The following is a 15191-nucleotide window of genomic DNA, read 5'->3' on the forward strand; positions in this document are numbered from 1 at the left end:
ACATGAGGTGGAAAAGATGGTCCTCTCTCTTTGGATAGTCCTCTTTGAGAACTACAGCAAGATGGCCGACTTGCTGATTAGCACTGACAGATTGAGAGTGACCTCCCCTCCTCCCAGTGCTAGCTGTAGACAACACTCTCTCCAATCACAATTACACAAATTCCAGAAAGCTTCAGCATCAATGCAAGCTGTGACAATCCGAAGCTCAACCACGCTGCGTGTGCTCATTGTGTTTGCTGTGCGTCTATGTGAGGGGGTGTGAGCATAATCAGATAAATTGTCATTTACAGTTCACCATGAAGCTAACAGCAGTAATGAAGCAAAGCCAGTCTAATGAGGAGCAGCATGGACTGTGACAAGGAAACAGCTTCTCTGAACCAAAAGCTCAAAGCAGCTGCTCGGCCTTCTGTCCTCTTACCTTGTTTGTACTTGTTGTTAGTAAGAGAAAGACCGGGAAAAGCTCTGTACAGCATTTATGTAAGCATTAATGTGATTTCAGATACAACGAGAAAGCAATCCTCATATACAGTATACTTTAGAGCTCACCCGGTGGAGGAAGTATTCATATTATTGACTTTAAGTAAAACAAGCAATACCACACTGTAAAATACTCGAGTACAACTAAAAGTCCCACTTTGAAAATGTGTAAAAGTAAAATTTGTCAATACAGACAAAGTACCCAATGAGTGTTACACTATTATATGCTAGTAGATTACTGCTGAATACATTCATGTATGAGTAGCATTTCACTTTTGTAGATGGAGGCTTAGCCAATTTGATAACACTTTATTTATAGATTTCATAACTTCCTGTAACGAAAAAGAATAAATTTGGGACCAATTACAGGAGAAATGGAAACAATAACTTTATTATAATTAGTTCCCACGAACTGCTGGTGTCAGTCTTATAGTCACTCGTACCTTCATGGAGATTAATCTGCCAAACATAACTTAATAAACACAAATACCTGTCTACGCGTATATATCTAGAATTTGCACTCGATTACACAGATATTTCCAGGAAGGTTCTTTTCTATTATCATAGAAAATAACAGCGCCTGTAAAATAAAGTGTTCATTTGAACTACTTTGTAAACTGTATGTTATTCAAATCAATAAAAACACTTTCTCGTCATACAGTTTGTATGAACAATCTTGGCACACTAACAGCTGTCATATAAATCTAGAGGAGTGAAAAGTAGAGTAGAAGTGTGTGAAGTGGCATGAAAAGGAAACACTAAATTAAAGTACAAGTGTTAAATGTAATTAGTTACATTCCACCACTGAAATATCAAGATCAGTTGACGAGCAAAAGTCACATAGCAGGCGACTGAGATTTCATAACAGTCTCCAGAAACAAGCGCAATCGCACTGCTCACATTAGCCATTCCATTACAGTGCAGAGGTGATGAGCTGCTCTGTAAAACCACAATGAGGATGTTTAATTAGCAACGACCTGTGTGAGAGAAAGCAGGGCACGAAGCCCGATGAACGACTGAGGGTCTCCGAGCCGCTCTGACCTGCACCACCAGAGAGAGAGACGGGAGGGAGGGAGGGAGGGAGGGAGGGAGGAGAGAGGAAGGACTGTGGAGACACGGATCATGTTGCAGGGCCATTACGAGGATTGTGGCTCTGCTGCTTCCCGGATTAGAGACGTACAGAGTGGGAAAAAAACTCTTTTCATCACCGAGGCCTCATCTGTGTATTTGGGAATATCCCTCCCTAGACACTTGTTTTGCGTATCTAACGATGTTAGATTGTTGCTAGTAACACCTGCACATTGCTGTTTTTACAATCCAGTGCAATCAAGGCCATCCACAGTAGATGAACTGCAAAACACTCACTAGAAGAGGCAGCAGAGATGTCAAGTTGAAGCCCAGAAAGATCAACGTCTGAATCCTGCAGTTGTATCAAATCAAGAATAAAGGCACAGTTCACGCTTTTTAAACGGACATCTTTTTCTCCCCTTTGTTCGCAGTTGCTCTCCCTCCCTCCCTCCCTCCCTCCCTCCCTCCATCCATCCTTGCACTGGGCTGTTGCCATAGCGACGGGTTGCCAGGTCTCAGACGGTGAGGCTGAATGGGTTAATTAGGAGGCGGGGCGTTTGCAGCCCTCCAGATGGTAGTGTAGGCCCCCTTCTCCGCAGGTCTCCAGGGACCTCCTCTCAAAAGAGAAAGCCTCTGTTGTTTAGTATTCAGTCCCTCGCCGTCGAGCCAAGAGGTGCATTTATGACCCTGTAGTCAACAATGTGGGATTATGGGATGTGCAGGAGGGGTGAAGCTGGGCCCGCCTCTTCAGCTCTGTTCGGCTGAGATAATTTTTCTCAAGCCCTGATCTGATTAAAGATGAATAATGTTGTCTGTCCTTGTATTATCTCATACCTTATGTTGTCCTCTATAAACAGTGTATACATGTTGTCTCTATGCATGCGGGAGGCCATCTTGCCTTGTTTTTACAGAGCTGAAGAACTGTGACAGAAGCACCCCCAAGTGTCTACCTTCATACAGGACTCGAGTTTATTATTACACCGCTTACAGCACAAGAGAAGAGCTGGTACACAATGAATATTTCAGATGTGTAACAAGCAGTACAAATACAATATGTGTAAATGTAGAAAAGTAGCAGCTAAAAGACAATAAAGTGATGACTGTGCTTGAGTAGTATTAAACATGAACATGATTATTTTGACAAAAGATAAGCGACACAATCTAGTTTAGTGCACTCATTACATTACAGTTTTTGATGTGAAGCATGTAGTGAAATAATCTGAAGTTATATTTTCCATCTAGTACCATCATGTCTCTTGCTTCTGTGAACGCTGAAGAAACTTTTACCTTGTGTGTGTAGAAAGCCACACATATGTATTCTTTAATGTGAAATATTCATGAAATATTTATATTCTATATATATATATGACATTTCAGGATGCAACTACTCTATCATTTAAACATCTTAAATATATGTTTAGGGGGCGTAAAATATAAATAATCTGTATTCCGTTCACTGTTTAATGTGCAAAGACTTGCAATGTTGCATCAGAGCTAATATGTGAATGGTGCAACAGCTTCACCCAGTGGCAGCTGTGCTGTACTGACCTACTAAATCTGCTAATTCTGTGATTTTGGTTGTGGGTGCTGCTGCACCTTCAGGTGTTAAAGACAAGGTAGGTGAAGTTCTCCTGCTTGGGTTTGACGCTGAAGTTGTAGTGTCCAATGCGGTTCCTTTGGAAGTAGAAAATGCAGACGAAAAAAATGATGAAGAAGAGCGTCAGGCCGATTCCAAGACAGGAGAGGCCGACTATATAGAGAGTGGTAAATCCCTCCTCCAAGGACTCTGCAAGAATATGTGTCGAAGAATTACAAATCAGTAAACATACATTGAAAAGGAAAAAAGAAATATCCACTTAATCAACAAAATGACAGAGATTATTTGATATACTGTGACGTTCATAAGCACTGGCTCTTATAACAAACTCTTGCGTTCAGCACACTTCCAAAAAGCTGAAATGTTCAAATCAACTCATGAGTCCAAATTAAGATACTTAATCTACTTCAGGGCTTTTGAAATGTGTGTTTTCTATCACGGACACTTAAACTGGCCTCTGCACCTCACTGATGATAGAGACAGCAGCGCTGCTGCCATAATAAGACAGATTGGCCCATTCGAATTTCAAAATGAAGAGACACTCAAGTTTATAATGGATACTGAAGATCTTGATAGCTGCTCTGCCAGCTCGTCGGTGAGGTAATGGTTACTTCAGCTGCAGTTAAATCCCATCTTTTGGCTCACTTTTAAACACAGCAGAGGCATGCAGCTGACAAATACTTCCTTTCTAACAGAACCCCGCATCACAGAAGAGTGAAAGGTAGATGTTATTCTGTGTACAAGGACTCACCGTCATATGACTGCAGCAGAGACCCGGAAGAACCAACAGCTGTTCCAATCGTTTTTGAAGACCGAACTGTTCTTTGCAGACAGTCCTGCAAGAAAACATGAGCAAAGACAAAGGAGAACATTCTAATCTCTTCTTCAACAACCTTTCAACCAAATGCTTCAGTCACAGTTGGGTATTAGTTATTTGCTAAAGAAGCTGTAAGGTTGCAAGTCATTTTTTTACAATAGGTTGCACTCACAGGCACACAGGTATCTGATCCAATCTCCACACAGATCTGGACCAGGCAGTGCAGATAGATCACATCCAGGTCGACGATGGAGAAAATCTTCACAGACACGCGTGCTGTGCTAGAGTTGCCGTTCATCAACACCTTGGTGTATGTGTTCAGGGAACAGCTGTGGAGGACAGCGACGAACAAACTGTCTTTGTCTGCATCTGATATGCATTGTGTCTGATAAGACTGGAAAATAACAATCCGAAAACAACGTTCAATCATCCGTTGCTGCGTAAATAGTAGCTACAAATATGCAAAAGTATATAAGAAAGACATGAATTCAGTGCTGAAGGGTGTTAATAGTTCAACATTTTAGGTGATACACATATTCGCTTTCTTGTCGTCAGTTTGATGAGAAGGTCAATACCACTCTCATGTATGTTTGTTGAAGATGAAGCTACAGCCAGGAGAGTTAGCTTAGCATAAAGATTGGAAACACTTCTTCCAGTGACCAAATCTGCCTAAAAGCACTAAAGGCACAAAAAAATCGAATGTCTTGTATCTCGTTTGTTTAATGCGCACAAAAACCAAAGTGTAAAAATGGGTTATGTGCTGCAACTTCCTCCAGGAAGTCACTGTTTGTATGGCTTAAACAAAGTAAAGTTGCAGGTAGGCGCACTGTGCTAGCTTAAGACAGAGCCAGGCTAGCTGTCTCCTCCTGCTTCCAGTCTCTGTGCTATGCTAAGCTAACAGGTGGCTGGTTGTAGCTTCATATTGAAACAGTTTGAGAGTGGTATCGATTTTGTCATCTAACTTTTAGCAAGGATGAATAATAATAGTGAATAATTATAATTATTTACAACTAAGAATTAATTTGAGTTTACTTAAAATAAATAAATGATGTGCCTTTATATAAGACCTACGGAAGCTGAGAACAGCCTCAGTAGCAATATTTCCCTTTTATCCCATTACCTGGAGATTACAGGTTTATTTTGTCATTATCTCAGGATGACAGAGTTGTTTCTGGTGATAACAGCAAAGAACAAAAATCTTTGCTACCAAACAAACCTCAATATATAGGCCTAACTGTCCAAGGTACAGATACTCTGAAGTAACGGCAGCAGTACTAGTCATAGTAAGATCATAAGTAATAGCTGTGAGGGGGAAAAGTACATGAATTAGTCGGCTCAAAGACTAATAGCAATAGAAATAGTGGCAGTGCTGTAGGTGGAAGCAGACCTGTTCTCCAGGAAGGTGAGGCTGTAGGCATCTGCAGGGTTTTGAGTGGGAGTGGCCCAGCATTTGTTGATGACTACTTTAATCTGCTCTGAAGAGGAGTTGAGGCTGACCTCCACCACCACAGCCTCGTCAGAGGACAAGCTGTGGTTGTTGGGTAGAGGCATTGTACCGTTCATCAGCTGCACTGTCACCTGGAACGACCCCGAGCCCGTTATGAAATCTCCGATCATGTCATACCTAAAGATGGGTGAGAAAAAAACAATATATATATATATATAGCCATAAATACAACAGAAACACACAGCCTACCAGCACCTAAAGCTCACTAATTAACATGTTGTAACGTTGTTTAATCTATGCAAAACCCCAAGTATAAAAATGAAAAGTTGCTGTTTATCTGGATCCAAGGATGTTACTGGTGAGCTACTGGTTACTTAGTGACCTTTAGAGGTGCTGATCAGCAGAATTTGTTTCCTTCGAACAGAACCAGGCTAGCTGTTTTCCCCTGATCCCAGTCTTTAAGTTAAGCTTAAAAGAGTGGTATCAGTCATCTAACTCATGGCAAGAGAGCAAATAAAAACGGTTTCAGATGCTCTGAGGCTATTTAGAAAAATGCATAAAGCATGCTAAGTAATAAAGACAGCATGTTGGTACCCCATGGAGCCAAAGTCAGCAGAGATGAGAGTGCTCTTCATGTAGGTACACAGGATGGGAGCCTCCAGCCGTATTCTGGGTACCTCCACTTTCCCGCTGTCTGACGTGTACATTTCCATGGTGTTGAACAGGGTTACAGATGCTGTGTAGTATGTTTCATTCTAAAATACCAGATGACGCAAGCAGTGTGGGTCATTTACAAAGTTAACGCAATTCAGTTTTACAGGCCAAATACTGGCAAGCATAGTGTCTATGCAATGTGTGAGAACGCAGGAAAATGCAAAAGCGTCCCAAACACATCACTTTTACAAAACTCACATGCATGAGACTGGTACCACACTCATTCCAGGCCACAGTCAGCTGGGTGTGGGTGGCGTTGCCTCCATTGACGCCACATTCTGGCAATCCCAAGTATAGAGTGTGCTCCCTGATCTTGTTGCTCAGGAGAAAATCCTTGGTAACTGTCAGGGTGATTGCAGCAATCCTGCACTGGACTGAGATGGCCCCCAGCATAGAGACATTGGTGGCAGTTCTCAGGGGAGTAGCGGTGGTCGCAGGAGCTGTAATGGTGGTAGTGGGGCTGGCAATGGTGGTTGTAGGGGTAGAAGTCATAGATATCATTGTCGTGGCTGTGGTTGTAGTGGCGGTGGTTAGGGCAGTAAATGTTACAGGAGTAGTAGTGGTGATTGCGAGGGCAGTAATGTTGGTTCTTGGGGCAGTAGGGGTGATTTCAATATTGTTTGTTGTTGGGGCAGTGGTGGTAATTGTAGGGGCAGTAATGATTGTTGTCTGGGCAGTAGGGGTGATTTTAGGGGCAGGATTGTTGGCTGTTGGGGCAGTAGGGGTGATTTCAGGGGCAGTATTGTTGGTTGTTGGGGCAGTAGGGGTGATTGTAGGGGCAGTAATGATTGTTGTCTGGGCAGTATGGGGGATTTCAGGGGCAGTATTGTTGGTTGTTGGGGCAGTAGGGGTGATTTCAGGGGCAGTATTGTTGGTTGTTGGGGCAGTAGGGGTGATTTCAGGGGCAGGATTGTTGGTTGTTGGGGCAGTAGGGGTGATTTCAGGGGCAGTATTGTTGGTTGTTGGGGCAGTAGGGGTGATTGTAGGGGCAGTAATGATTGTTGTCTGGGCAGTAGGGGGGATTTCAGGGACAGTATTGTTGGTTGTTGGGGCAGTAGGGGTGATTGTAGGGGCAGTAATGATTGTTGTCTGGGCAGTAGGGGTGATTTCAGGGGCAGGATTGTTGGCTGTTGAGGCAGTAACGTTGGCTGTTGTGGCAGTATTGTTGGCTGTTGGGACAGTGGTGGTTGTTGGGGCAGTATTGTTGGTTGTTGGGGCAGTAGGGGTGATTTCAGGGGCAGGATTGTTGGCTGTTGAGGCAGTAACGTTGGCTGTTGTGGCAGTATTGTTGGCTGTTGGGACAGTGGTGGTTGTTGGGGCAGTAATGTTAGTTGTTGGGGCAGTGGTGGTTGTTGCAATTTCTGCACAAGACAAAACACTCTGGTTATTTAATGCATGTAGTCTGTGTAAAACAAGTCTTTCCCACTACCACACAGTGAGACCGTACCTTGACAGGCTCGTCCAGGCCTTTCTGGGTTGTTGTCAATAAATCCATCCAGGCAAACACATGTGTAGGAGGCCCAGGTGTTTGTACATGTAGCCCACTGGGAACAGTCATTTTCCTCTGAAGCACATTCATTAAAATCTGCACAAAGCAAAAGTATTGGACTCAGTAAGTCAGGCTTTATGTTGTTGTAGTATTGTACTGTAGATTCCTGGCTTGTAGATTGATTCGACCAGACTAGACAATGCATTACATTTTAGTTTGTTGTCTTTTAGGTCCTGGTATGGGTCAAGATCCAAAAATGCTGCATCCTACAATTCCGACAATGCAACTCGCTAGCATCCTACACCCTAATTGCCTCGTAAATACCTTTGTCTTTCAAACTCGTGCCCCCTGTTTGTAACGAATGCTTTCTGATAAGAATTTGAAGTCTACAAGCTTAAGCTGAGACAACCACAATGACATCATCTGGGTGTTTCTTTCCAGACTTTGGGAAACTCCCATCAGAGCCACAGAAGATATTAAACTGTTTTCCCAGGCTGAGTGGTACTAACCTTGAGTAACTAATCCAAACTCTGGTGCTGAAAATTACTTTTAGCATTTCAAGACTATTCTCTGAAGCACTTCCTATTTTTATACCAGCCCTGGTTTCATGAAACCCATTGTTACAAAGGAGAATATAAAGAGACATACCATTTGTGCTTGTGTTGTTTTTATCCACCGTGTATTTGGTGCTGTTCATCAGGGAGTGCAGCAGAGCTGTGGACACATTACCGATGTCCTGGCTTTGACTGGGTGCAAAGACGATGGTGAAGTTGACCACCACACTCCCCAGGGAAAAGCTTCTGATGTCAATCCTCAACTGGCCGTAATCCACCATGGCCTTCATCTCTGGAGACAGAGACCGGTAGATCTGTTGGTGACAAAATAATACCAGATAGGTGGATGAAACAATACAGCAAAAGATCACATTCTGTCACTGTGCAATCAGTCGGTGAAATGACACTCCTACCTCCTCTTTGATGCTCTCAGTGAGGTTTTCGTAGGCCTGGCTGCTGGTGTTGTGCAGATCAGCAGTGAACTGGATGTTGGTGAGTCGCGCTGTGGCGTCGAGAGTCTGAGCATCTACAATAGAAAAAACGTACTTGGTAGACACATTTTCCACAATTAAATGTCAGCCCTCTTAATAGCCCTGGGCCCAATGCTTAAAGATGTCTTCTCCTATATTTACTTACTGTATTACTGCCTGGGATAGTAATCAGTGGTTGCATCTAAGTTGTGAGAACCTACCAGTCTTGACCGATATACCGAGGGAGACTCCTTGGCTTCCGCAGGAACATGGCGTGACAGTAACGTTGTAGAGTACCCCTGGCTGCAGGTCCCTGACCTCCACCATGGCCTGGCTGGTCATCCAAGACTGAATGACCTTTGACCTTCTCCTCAGAACAACCTGATATGTCTGGTTCATCTGAAACCGACTCGACCAGTAGACGCGGAAGGAGGGTCCAGTGACGTTAGCCGACCACACGCTGGTGATACTGGTATGAACTGGGAGATAGTGATAGAGGGGGGTTATCATTCATTCATTGTGGAATTATGCTCATTTCATAGCAAGCTAATATTCTCCAAAATGTCAAACGATTCCTATAAATATATCTACATCAGCTAGAGAATGAATTGGATTAAAAGATGTGAAGCGATGACATACAACTCTTAACTAAATGTCTAGAGGCCAAATCAAATATTTCCTCTCAAAAAGCAACAATTTTCTATTTGGACACAACAGCCGCTACTTTAGCCTCAAGAAAAAGATGTCAATATTTCTTACAGCATGCGGTTGTCGGCAGAGGTGGCTCTACAGTTGACGTCATGCTCAGAGGGTCTTCTTTTGTGCTGTTGGAGACCGGGGTGTAGGGTGTGTTTGTGGGTGTAAGGGAGGTAAGCGGGAGCTCTGTGGTGGTCGTCGTCCTGAAGTCAGCTGGGAAGAAACAATAGGAGTTGTCGATGCTGAAGTCAAACCTTCTGATGCAAAATATGACTGTGTCACAGACGAATGTTGATGAGAAACTTAGCAGCATTTGTTTAGCATGAATGACATCACAGTGCTATAAAAGGAGGCGAGTTTCACCTTCTCTCTAAATACCATAGACTGTATAAAGGAAGTGAACGCATTAATTTAGACGTCACCCATTGGTTTGTGGACTACGGTTTTGAAGCCACGAGTTCGGAGTTATGGCCGTCGCCATCTTGTTTTTTGCAACAAGAAGTGACACCAGAGGGTGGAGCTAAGTACAACTGAATGCTGAATAAGACATTTTTAGGAGACAATTACATTTCATATACGAAAAACCCACTGTGAAAGGGTAAAAGCTACAAGACAAAAAAAAGTTACCAACCTGTCAATGACAAGGTAGCCCCGCCCTAAAGCATACCCTGCGTTATGGTCTATTTAACTCTAAATGGACCATAAGTTACTAAATGAACATCATGCTGTATTGAAGAAGATTTGAAACTAGAGATTGAGACCATAAACTCATGTTTACAATGTTTACTGAGGTAATAAATCAAGAGAGAAGTAGAGTCATTTTCTCATAGACTTCTGTACAACCAGAGGAGTCGCCCCCTGATGGCCAGTAGAGAGAATGCAGGTTTAAGGCACTTAAGATTCACTATTCAGACCCTGCTAAGAACCCAGTCTCCAGTGAGACCGTACCTTGACAGGCTCGTCCAGGCCTTTCTGGGTTGTTGTCAATAAATCCATCCAGGCAAACACATGTGTAGGAGGCCCAGGTGTTTGTACATGTAGCCCACTGGGAACAGTCATTTTCCTCTGAAGCACATTCATTAAAATCTGCACAAAGCAAAAGTATTGGACTCAGTAAGTCAGGCTTTATGTTGTTGTAGTATTGTACTGTAGGTTCCTGGCTTGTAGATTGATTCGGCTTGATAACCAGACCAGACTAGACAATGCATTACATTTTAGTTTGTTGTCTTTTAGGTCCTGGTATGGGTCAAGAACCAAAAATGCTGCATCCTACAATTCCCACAATGCAACTCCCTAGCATCCTACACCCTAATTGCCTCGTAAATACCTTTGTCTTTCAAACTCGTGCCCCCTGAATGAAAAACCCACTGTGAAAGGGTAAAAGCTACAAGACAAAAAAAAGTCAGTGACCTGTCAATCACAAGGTAGCCCCGCCGTAAAGCATACTCTACTTTATGGTCTATTATTGGACTATAATTTACTAAATGAACATCATGCTGTATTGAAGAAGACTTGTAATTAGAGATTGAGACCATAAACTCATGTTCACGATGTTTACTGAGGTAATGAATCAAGAGAGAAGTAGAGTCATTTTCTCATAGACTTCTATACAATCAGACTTTTTTTGAAACCAGAGGAGTCGCCCCCTGCTGGCCAGTAGAGAGACTGCAGGTTTTCGGCACTGAAGCTTCACTATTCAGGCCCTGCTAAGAACCCAGCCTCCAGGTGACGTTTGTGGTGTTGACAAAATGTTGTCACATTAAATCTGACCTCAACTTCCTTGTTCCAGCAGCGTTGAGGAAATACTTTGGCACATGCTGAGGCTTGCACTTCATTTCAAGACCGTGGTTTATTCCCTAAGACAAGACTTGCATTGTCTTATCACTCTGATAACATGAAGTGAAGACCTACGTAAACATAAGTTACCCACAAAGAAGCGTGTATCATTCCAGCTCACTCTTTCCTTCTCTATCTTAAAACAAATATGATAATAATTTATCATACATATCTAGTTGCATTTTATAAGATGTTTATCATCATGTTCGTGCTCTGGAGGTGGCATCAAATTAATTGTAGCTAAAAAGCCACGCAACTAAATGCTTTGGTGGTGAACGCACACACACACGCACACACTCACACACAGCCTAACCTGTGCAGTGGGCTCCAGGGTTCCTGGGGTCCACATCAATAAATCCCTGGTGGCATGCACAACGGTAGGAGCCCACTGTGTTGTTACAGACTGCATGAAGGGAGCACTGACGGAGAGCAGACTGTGCACACTCATTTACATCTGCAACAAGAAACACGGACATATGAGGTTACAAGTACATGTTTCTGTTATTGAATTACAAGATGGAATGTGAAGTACAAGTTGGACTTGATTCCCTTGTCTTCTTGTATTTTTTATTTAAAGGCTAAGTAATTCAGACGTGCCTTGAAAATAATATAAGTACATTTTCACGCTGGCATAAAGTGATTCATTAAATTAGTGTTTACAGAGTAGAGAAGTAAATTAATTTAAAGAACATTCGGAAGGCGACTTGGTCTGCGTTTGATTGTATGGCACGCTTGTTACTGTGTCTTGTGCAAATGTGAAAGTGTGACTGATTCATGATTAATATCTCTGGGTGTGTGCGTGTGTGTGTGTGTGTGTGTGTGCGTGCGTGCCTGCGCTCGCTCTGGTGTTATTTTCCGCTATTGCAGGAAACATCCCACAGATGACTGTCACTCAAACAGAAGTGGTGGGAGAAGGAAACTGTGGTGCGACTGAGTCATTCTTTCCTGAACGCCGTGTTCTCTGCAACATGAATCATTCTCAAAGCTGCACAAGAATGTCATTTCTCGAAGGAAAGAAAAGAAAGAGGGAGATGTGACTGCTGCTGCTGCTGCTGCTGCACAAAACAACCATGTCTCCTCACCTTCCACGCTTACAGATGTCACCTCCTGTATGTGTTTGAGGAGATGGTGCAGCTTTGACGTTACATTGTGCAGTGAAAGAGCAAAGTTGCAGTCAATCAGCAGCGAGGTGGCGGTTCTGTAGGGATGCACGGGCTGTGAGCTGAGGTAATAAATGGAAACATCAGACTGCAGAGCTCCAGTCACCTGTTGGAGATATAATAGAGACACTTTGTTTTAAAGGAAAACCTTCAATAACTCAGAAAGACAAGAGACAAGTGGATGCCCATTTATATTCTCCATGTTTTAATTAACATAATTGCAAATATTGGTTGTTGGCTATATAGCCTTCGCAGCATAGTCATATATCATATAAGCAGCAGATATATGACAGCTGTAGTAGAAGCAGTAATAGTATTAGCAGTTGTATTACCATTGCTTGCAACAATCGCGTGTGATTCAGAATTCCTCTTTCGCTGGAAATCAGTTGCTGGTAATCTGTCTTCACTGTCACTGTTGCATTAAATCGGTATCCTCCATTCTCAGAATAATTTGCCGAGCCTGAAAATTAAGTTAAAAGCGTCAGTACACCCAAGATATATTTGAACACTTAACACCTAGGATGTATCGGGGCCGTATGAAAATGATTGGGGTGAAGCGTTCCCCAGCTTTGTTCAATGAATCCATTGGACCCTCCCCTTGACTTGGAGCGACTAAACAAACTAAGTTCAGGCTGCGTATCTGTGCAGCTACAGGTAAAGCTGAAATAAAATATAAAATCTAGGATGATAACATTTAAAATGACCATACTCCAGTAAATCAGACTCTCCTCTCTTCAACAAAAAGAAAGCACACAAAACCCTCTCTCTTTTTTGCCCCCTATACTCAGCTAGTAGTTTGACAGCAGTCTCTAAATTCAGAAACGTTTGGCTGTATTTGCCCTGTTTTATTAGATAAAAGCCAAATAAAAAAAACAATCAGCTCAACTAACTTGTAGGATCCGTGCAGAGAAAGCTCCCCGATTGGTGGCAGCATTTTTGCCAGCCTGGGCAGTCCATGTCCCACTCACAGTCCTCAGATCTGGGACACAATCCATCTGCAGTTGGACAGGATCCTGGCTTGGCAGTGAGCTCATCACTCCTGTTTACAGCTTCATTCAAAAGGAAATAACACATTACAGGCCATATATTAGCAGAAAGATATTTTTCTGTGCTCCCATCTGGTGTCTTGCACACAGCACCACACTCTGAAAGATCTCTGGTCTGTCTCCGGCGGTCCACGCTTTGCGATATCATCACATGTTATAAACACTTGGACAAAGACGCAGAGCAATTTGTGCGTTATTGGATATGTGTGGTGTGCAGTACACTCACGCCGGGCACAGTAACGGCCGACTTGTTCATATCCACTGCAGCATCCGGTCACCTGCTCCATCACTGTCTTGTGCTCAGTCTGATAGGTCATCCTGTACAGTGTGACCGTACATGTCTTCCAGAGGAGCCAGCCACCGCAAGGCTTTGTCACAGCGTAGGGGACCGTGTGCATCACCAGGAAACTCACATTCCGTGTCTCATTGTGAACACATAGATGGTAGCCAGACTCAGACAGGCTATTCCCTAGAACAAAACATATCTTGTCAATTCAACTGTTGGTTTCCATCATAGCATAAAGACATTTTCAATGCTGCTTGATTTTGACTTACTCTGTGACATTAAACTTTTTTTTTTTCAACAAATGAAAGCAGGCAAAGCATCCTCATAACTAATCCATACATATTGAGTTTCATGTTAAATTCATGTGAAGTCGTCATGTGCGTGGAGGCCTACCTTCATGCACAGTGTTTTGTCCCCTACAGAGAGACAGCAGGGCCGTCGCCACCCAGACGGAGAGCATCCAACTCATTTTCCACAGATCAAAATCCCAACCATGTATCTACCGACCACATTGTGCGTACATGCTCCTCTTTGAGATGATGCTAACTGACTGTTCAGGGCGTACTCAAAGACTAAATTCTCTGTTGCTCTGTCTTCCTCCTCCCCACCCTCCCCATCCCCATCAGTCCCTGATGGACCACATAATCACCACAGCCAGCAGGTAGGTATCGCATTTATGAAAACATTATAGTCACATTTTCCCAGTGTGGTAAAATTACATCAGTTTTTGAAAGAATAATTACAATATTCAGACAATTCGATACCTTGCATTGCCATGACGTATGGCAGCATGACAAGCTGAGGCAAGAGAAAAGCCTTTGGGTCGCATGCTTTTCACAAGGGGAGCTCAGGCCTCACTTTAATCTTTGTAGAATAGATAAGTTGTCAGTTTACTCGTTCTTTGGTGGTGTCAGTAAACATGTTTATGACGCCGGGGTAAGAGATGTGGGATGGGAGAAGTCAGAGTCCCTAATGACTTGGTTTCCACACAGGTAACCATGGCAGTGCTTGCTATGCTGCTGGCACTAACAGCCCGTGTCAGCCATTAATGTCAAGTAAGAAGGAGTGAGAACTTCCCTGCCATGTTCCCACATGTCTTCTTTCTTGTTATAGAAGGAGCAGCGGGATGCTTCCGGCTGCCAAAGATATGTTCTATAGAAAGACGAGATTCTACAGATCGTCTGTATTCTTTTAAGTCTTTTCATGCATATTTACCTCTTATTTCTTCTAAATGTGGTGAGTGATGTACGACGCTCCTAATGAGCTGTGGAATAGTGCTTGATTAAACTTCCGTCAGTCATTAAGTGATAATGCTACATGCTGACGAGGTGGAGCATGTGGATGCAGGGCTACAGACTGAGTAAATGAAGGTCACTACACACAGTTACAATACAAAATGAACATCAGCAGCTCAATAGAACATGGTTTGAGGGCGCATTGCACGTGTTTCACCACCAGTGCCGCACCTGATTGGGTCATGGTACTGTAGCTTTCCGGGAACAGGCCTGTAGGCCAAATAAACATAGCAATAAGT

The 15191-nt window shown here is 43.1% G+C and overlaps 1 protein-coding gene across 1 annotated transcript; it reads right to left on the bottom strand.

Moving 5' to 3' along the window:
• Positions 1-2512: 2512 nt before the first annotated feature.
• On the bottom strand, positions 2513-14150 carry umodl1 (uromodulin-like 1). The gene is made up of 17 exons (XM_076102294.1): positions 14051-14150; positions 13598-13840; positions 13216-13374; positions 12658-12785; positions 12248-12431; positions 11479-11619; positions 9393-9542; positions 8855-9112; positions 8577-8689; positions 8258-8477; positions 7568-7705; positions 6319-7481; positions 6001-6161; positions 5347-5583; positions 4132-4288; positions 3894-3978; positions 2513-3331 (listed from the first exon to the last, which is right to left on the bottom strand). Exons 1-17 carry the CDS (start codon positions 14124-14126, stop codon positions 3144-3146), a joined length of 3801 nt encoding a protein of 1266 aa, XP_075958409.1. The 5' UTR covers positions 14127-14150; the 3' UTR covers positions 2513-3143.
• Between the last annotated feature and the right edge of the window lie 1041 nt (positions 14151-15191).

The sequence above is a fragment of the Anarhichas minor genome, unplaced genomic scaffold, assembly GCF_050575085.1.
Source record: "Anarhichas minor isolate MPS153535 unplaced genomic scaffold, ASM5057508v1 ptg000027l, whole genome shotgun sequence".
Taxonomy (NCBI): Eukaryota; Metazoa; Chordata; class Actinopteri; order Perciformes; family Anarhichadidae; genus Anarhichas; species Anarhichas minor.

Coding starts and splice junctions, on each gene's coding strand:
- umodl1 (XM_076102294.1), bottom strand. CDS start 14,126: ATGAGTTGGATGCTCTCCGTCTGGGTGGCGACGGCCCTGCTGTCTCTC. Junction 8,478..8,576: donor CTGAGAGCATCAAAGAGGAG/GTAGGAGTGTCA, acceptor TGTCACCAACAG/ATCTACCGGTCTCTGTCTCC. Junction 4,289..5,346: donor CTCACCTTCCTGGAGAACAG/GTCTGCTTCCAC, acceptor TGTCCTCCACAG/CTGTTCCCTGAACACATACA.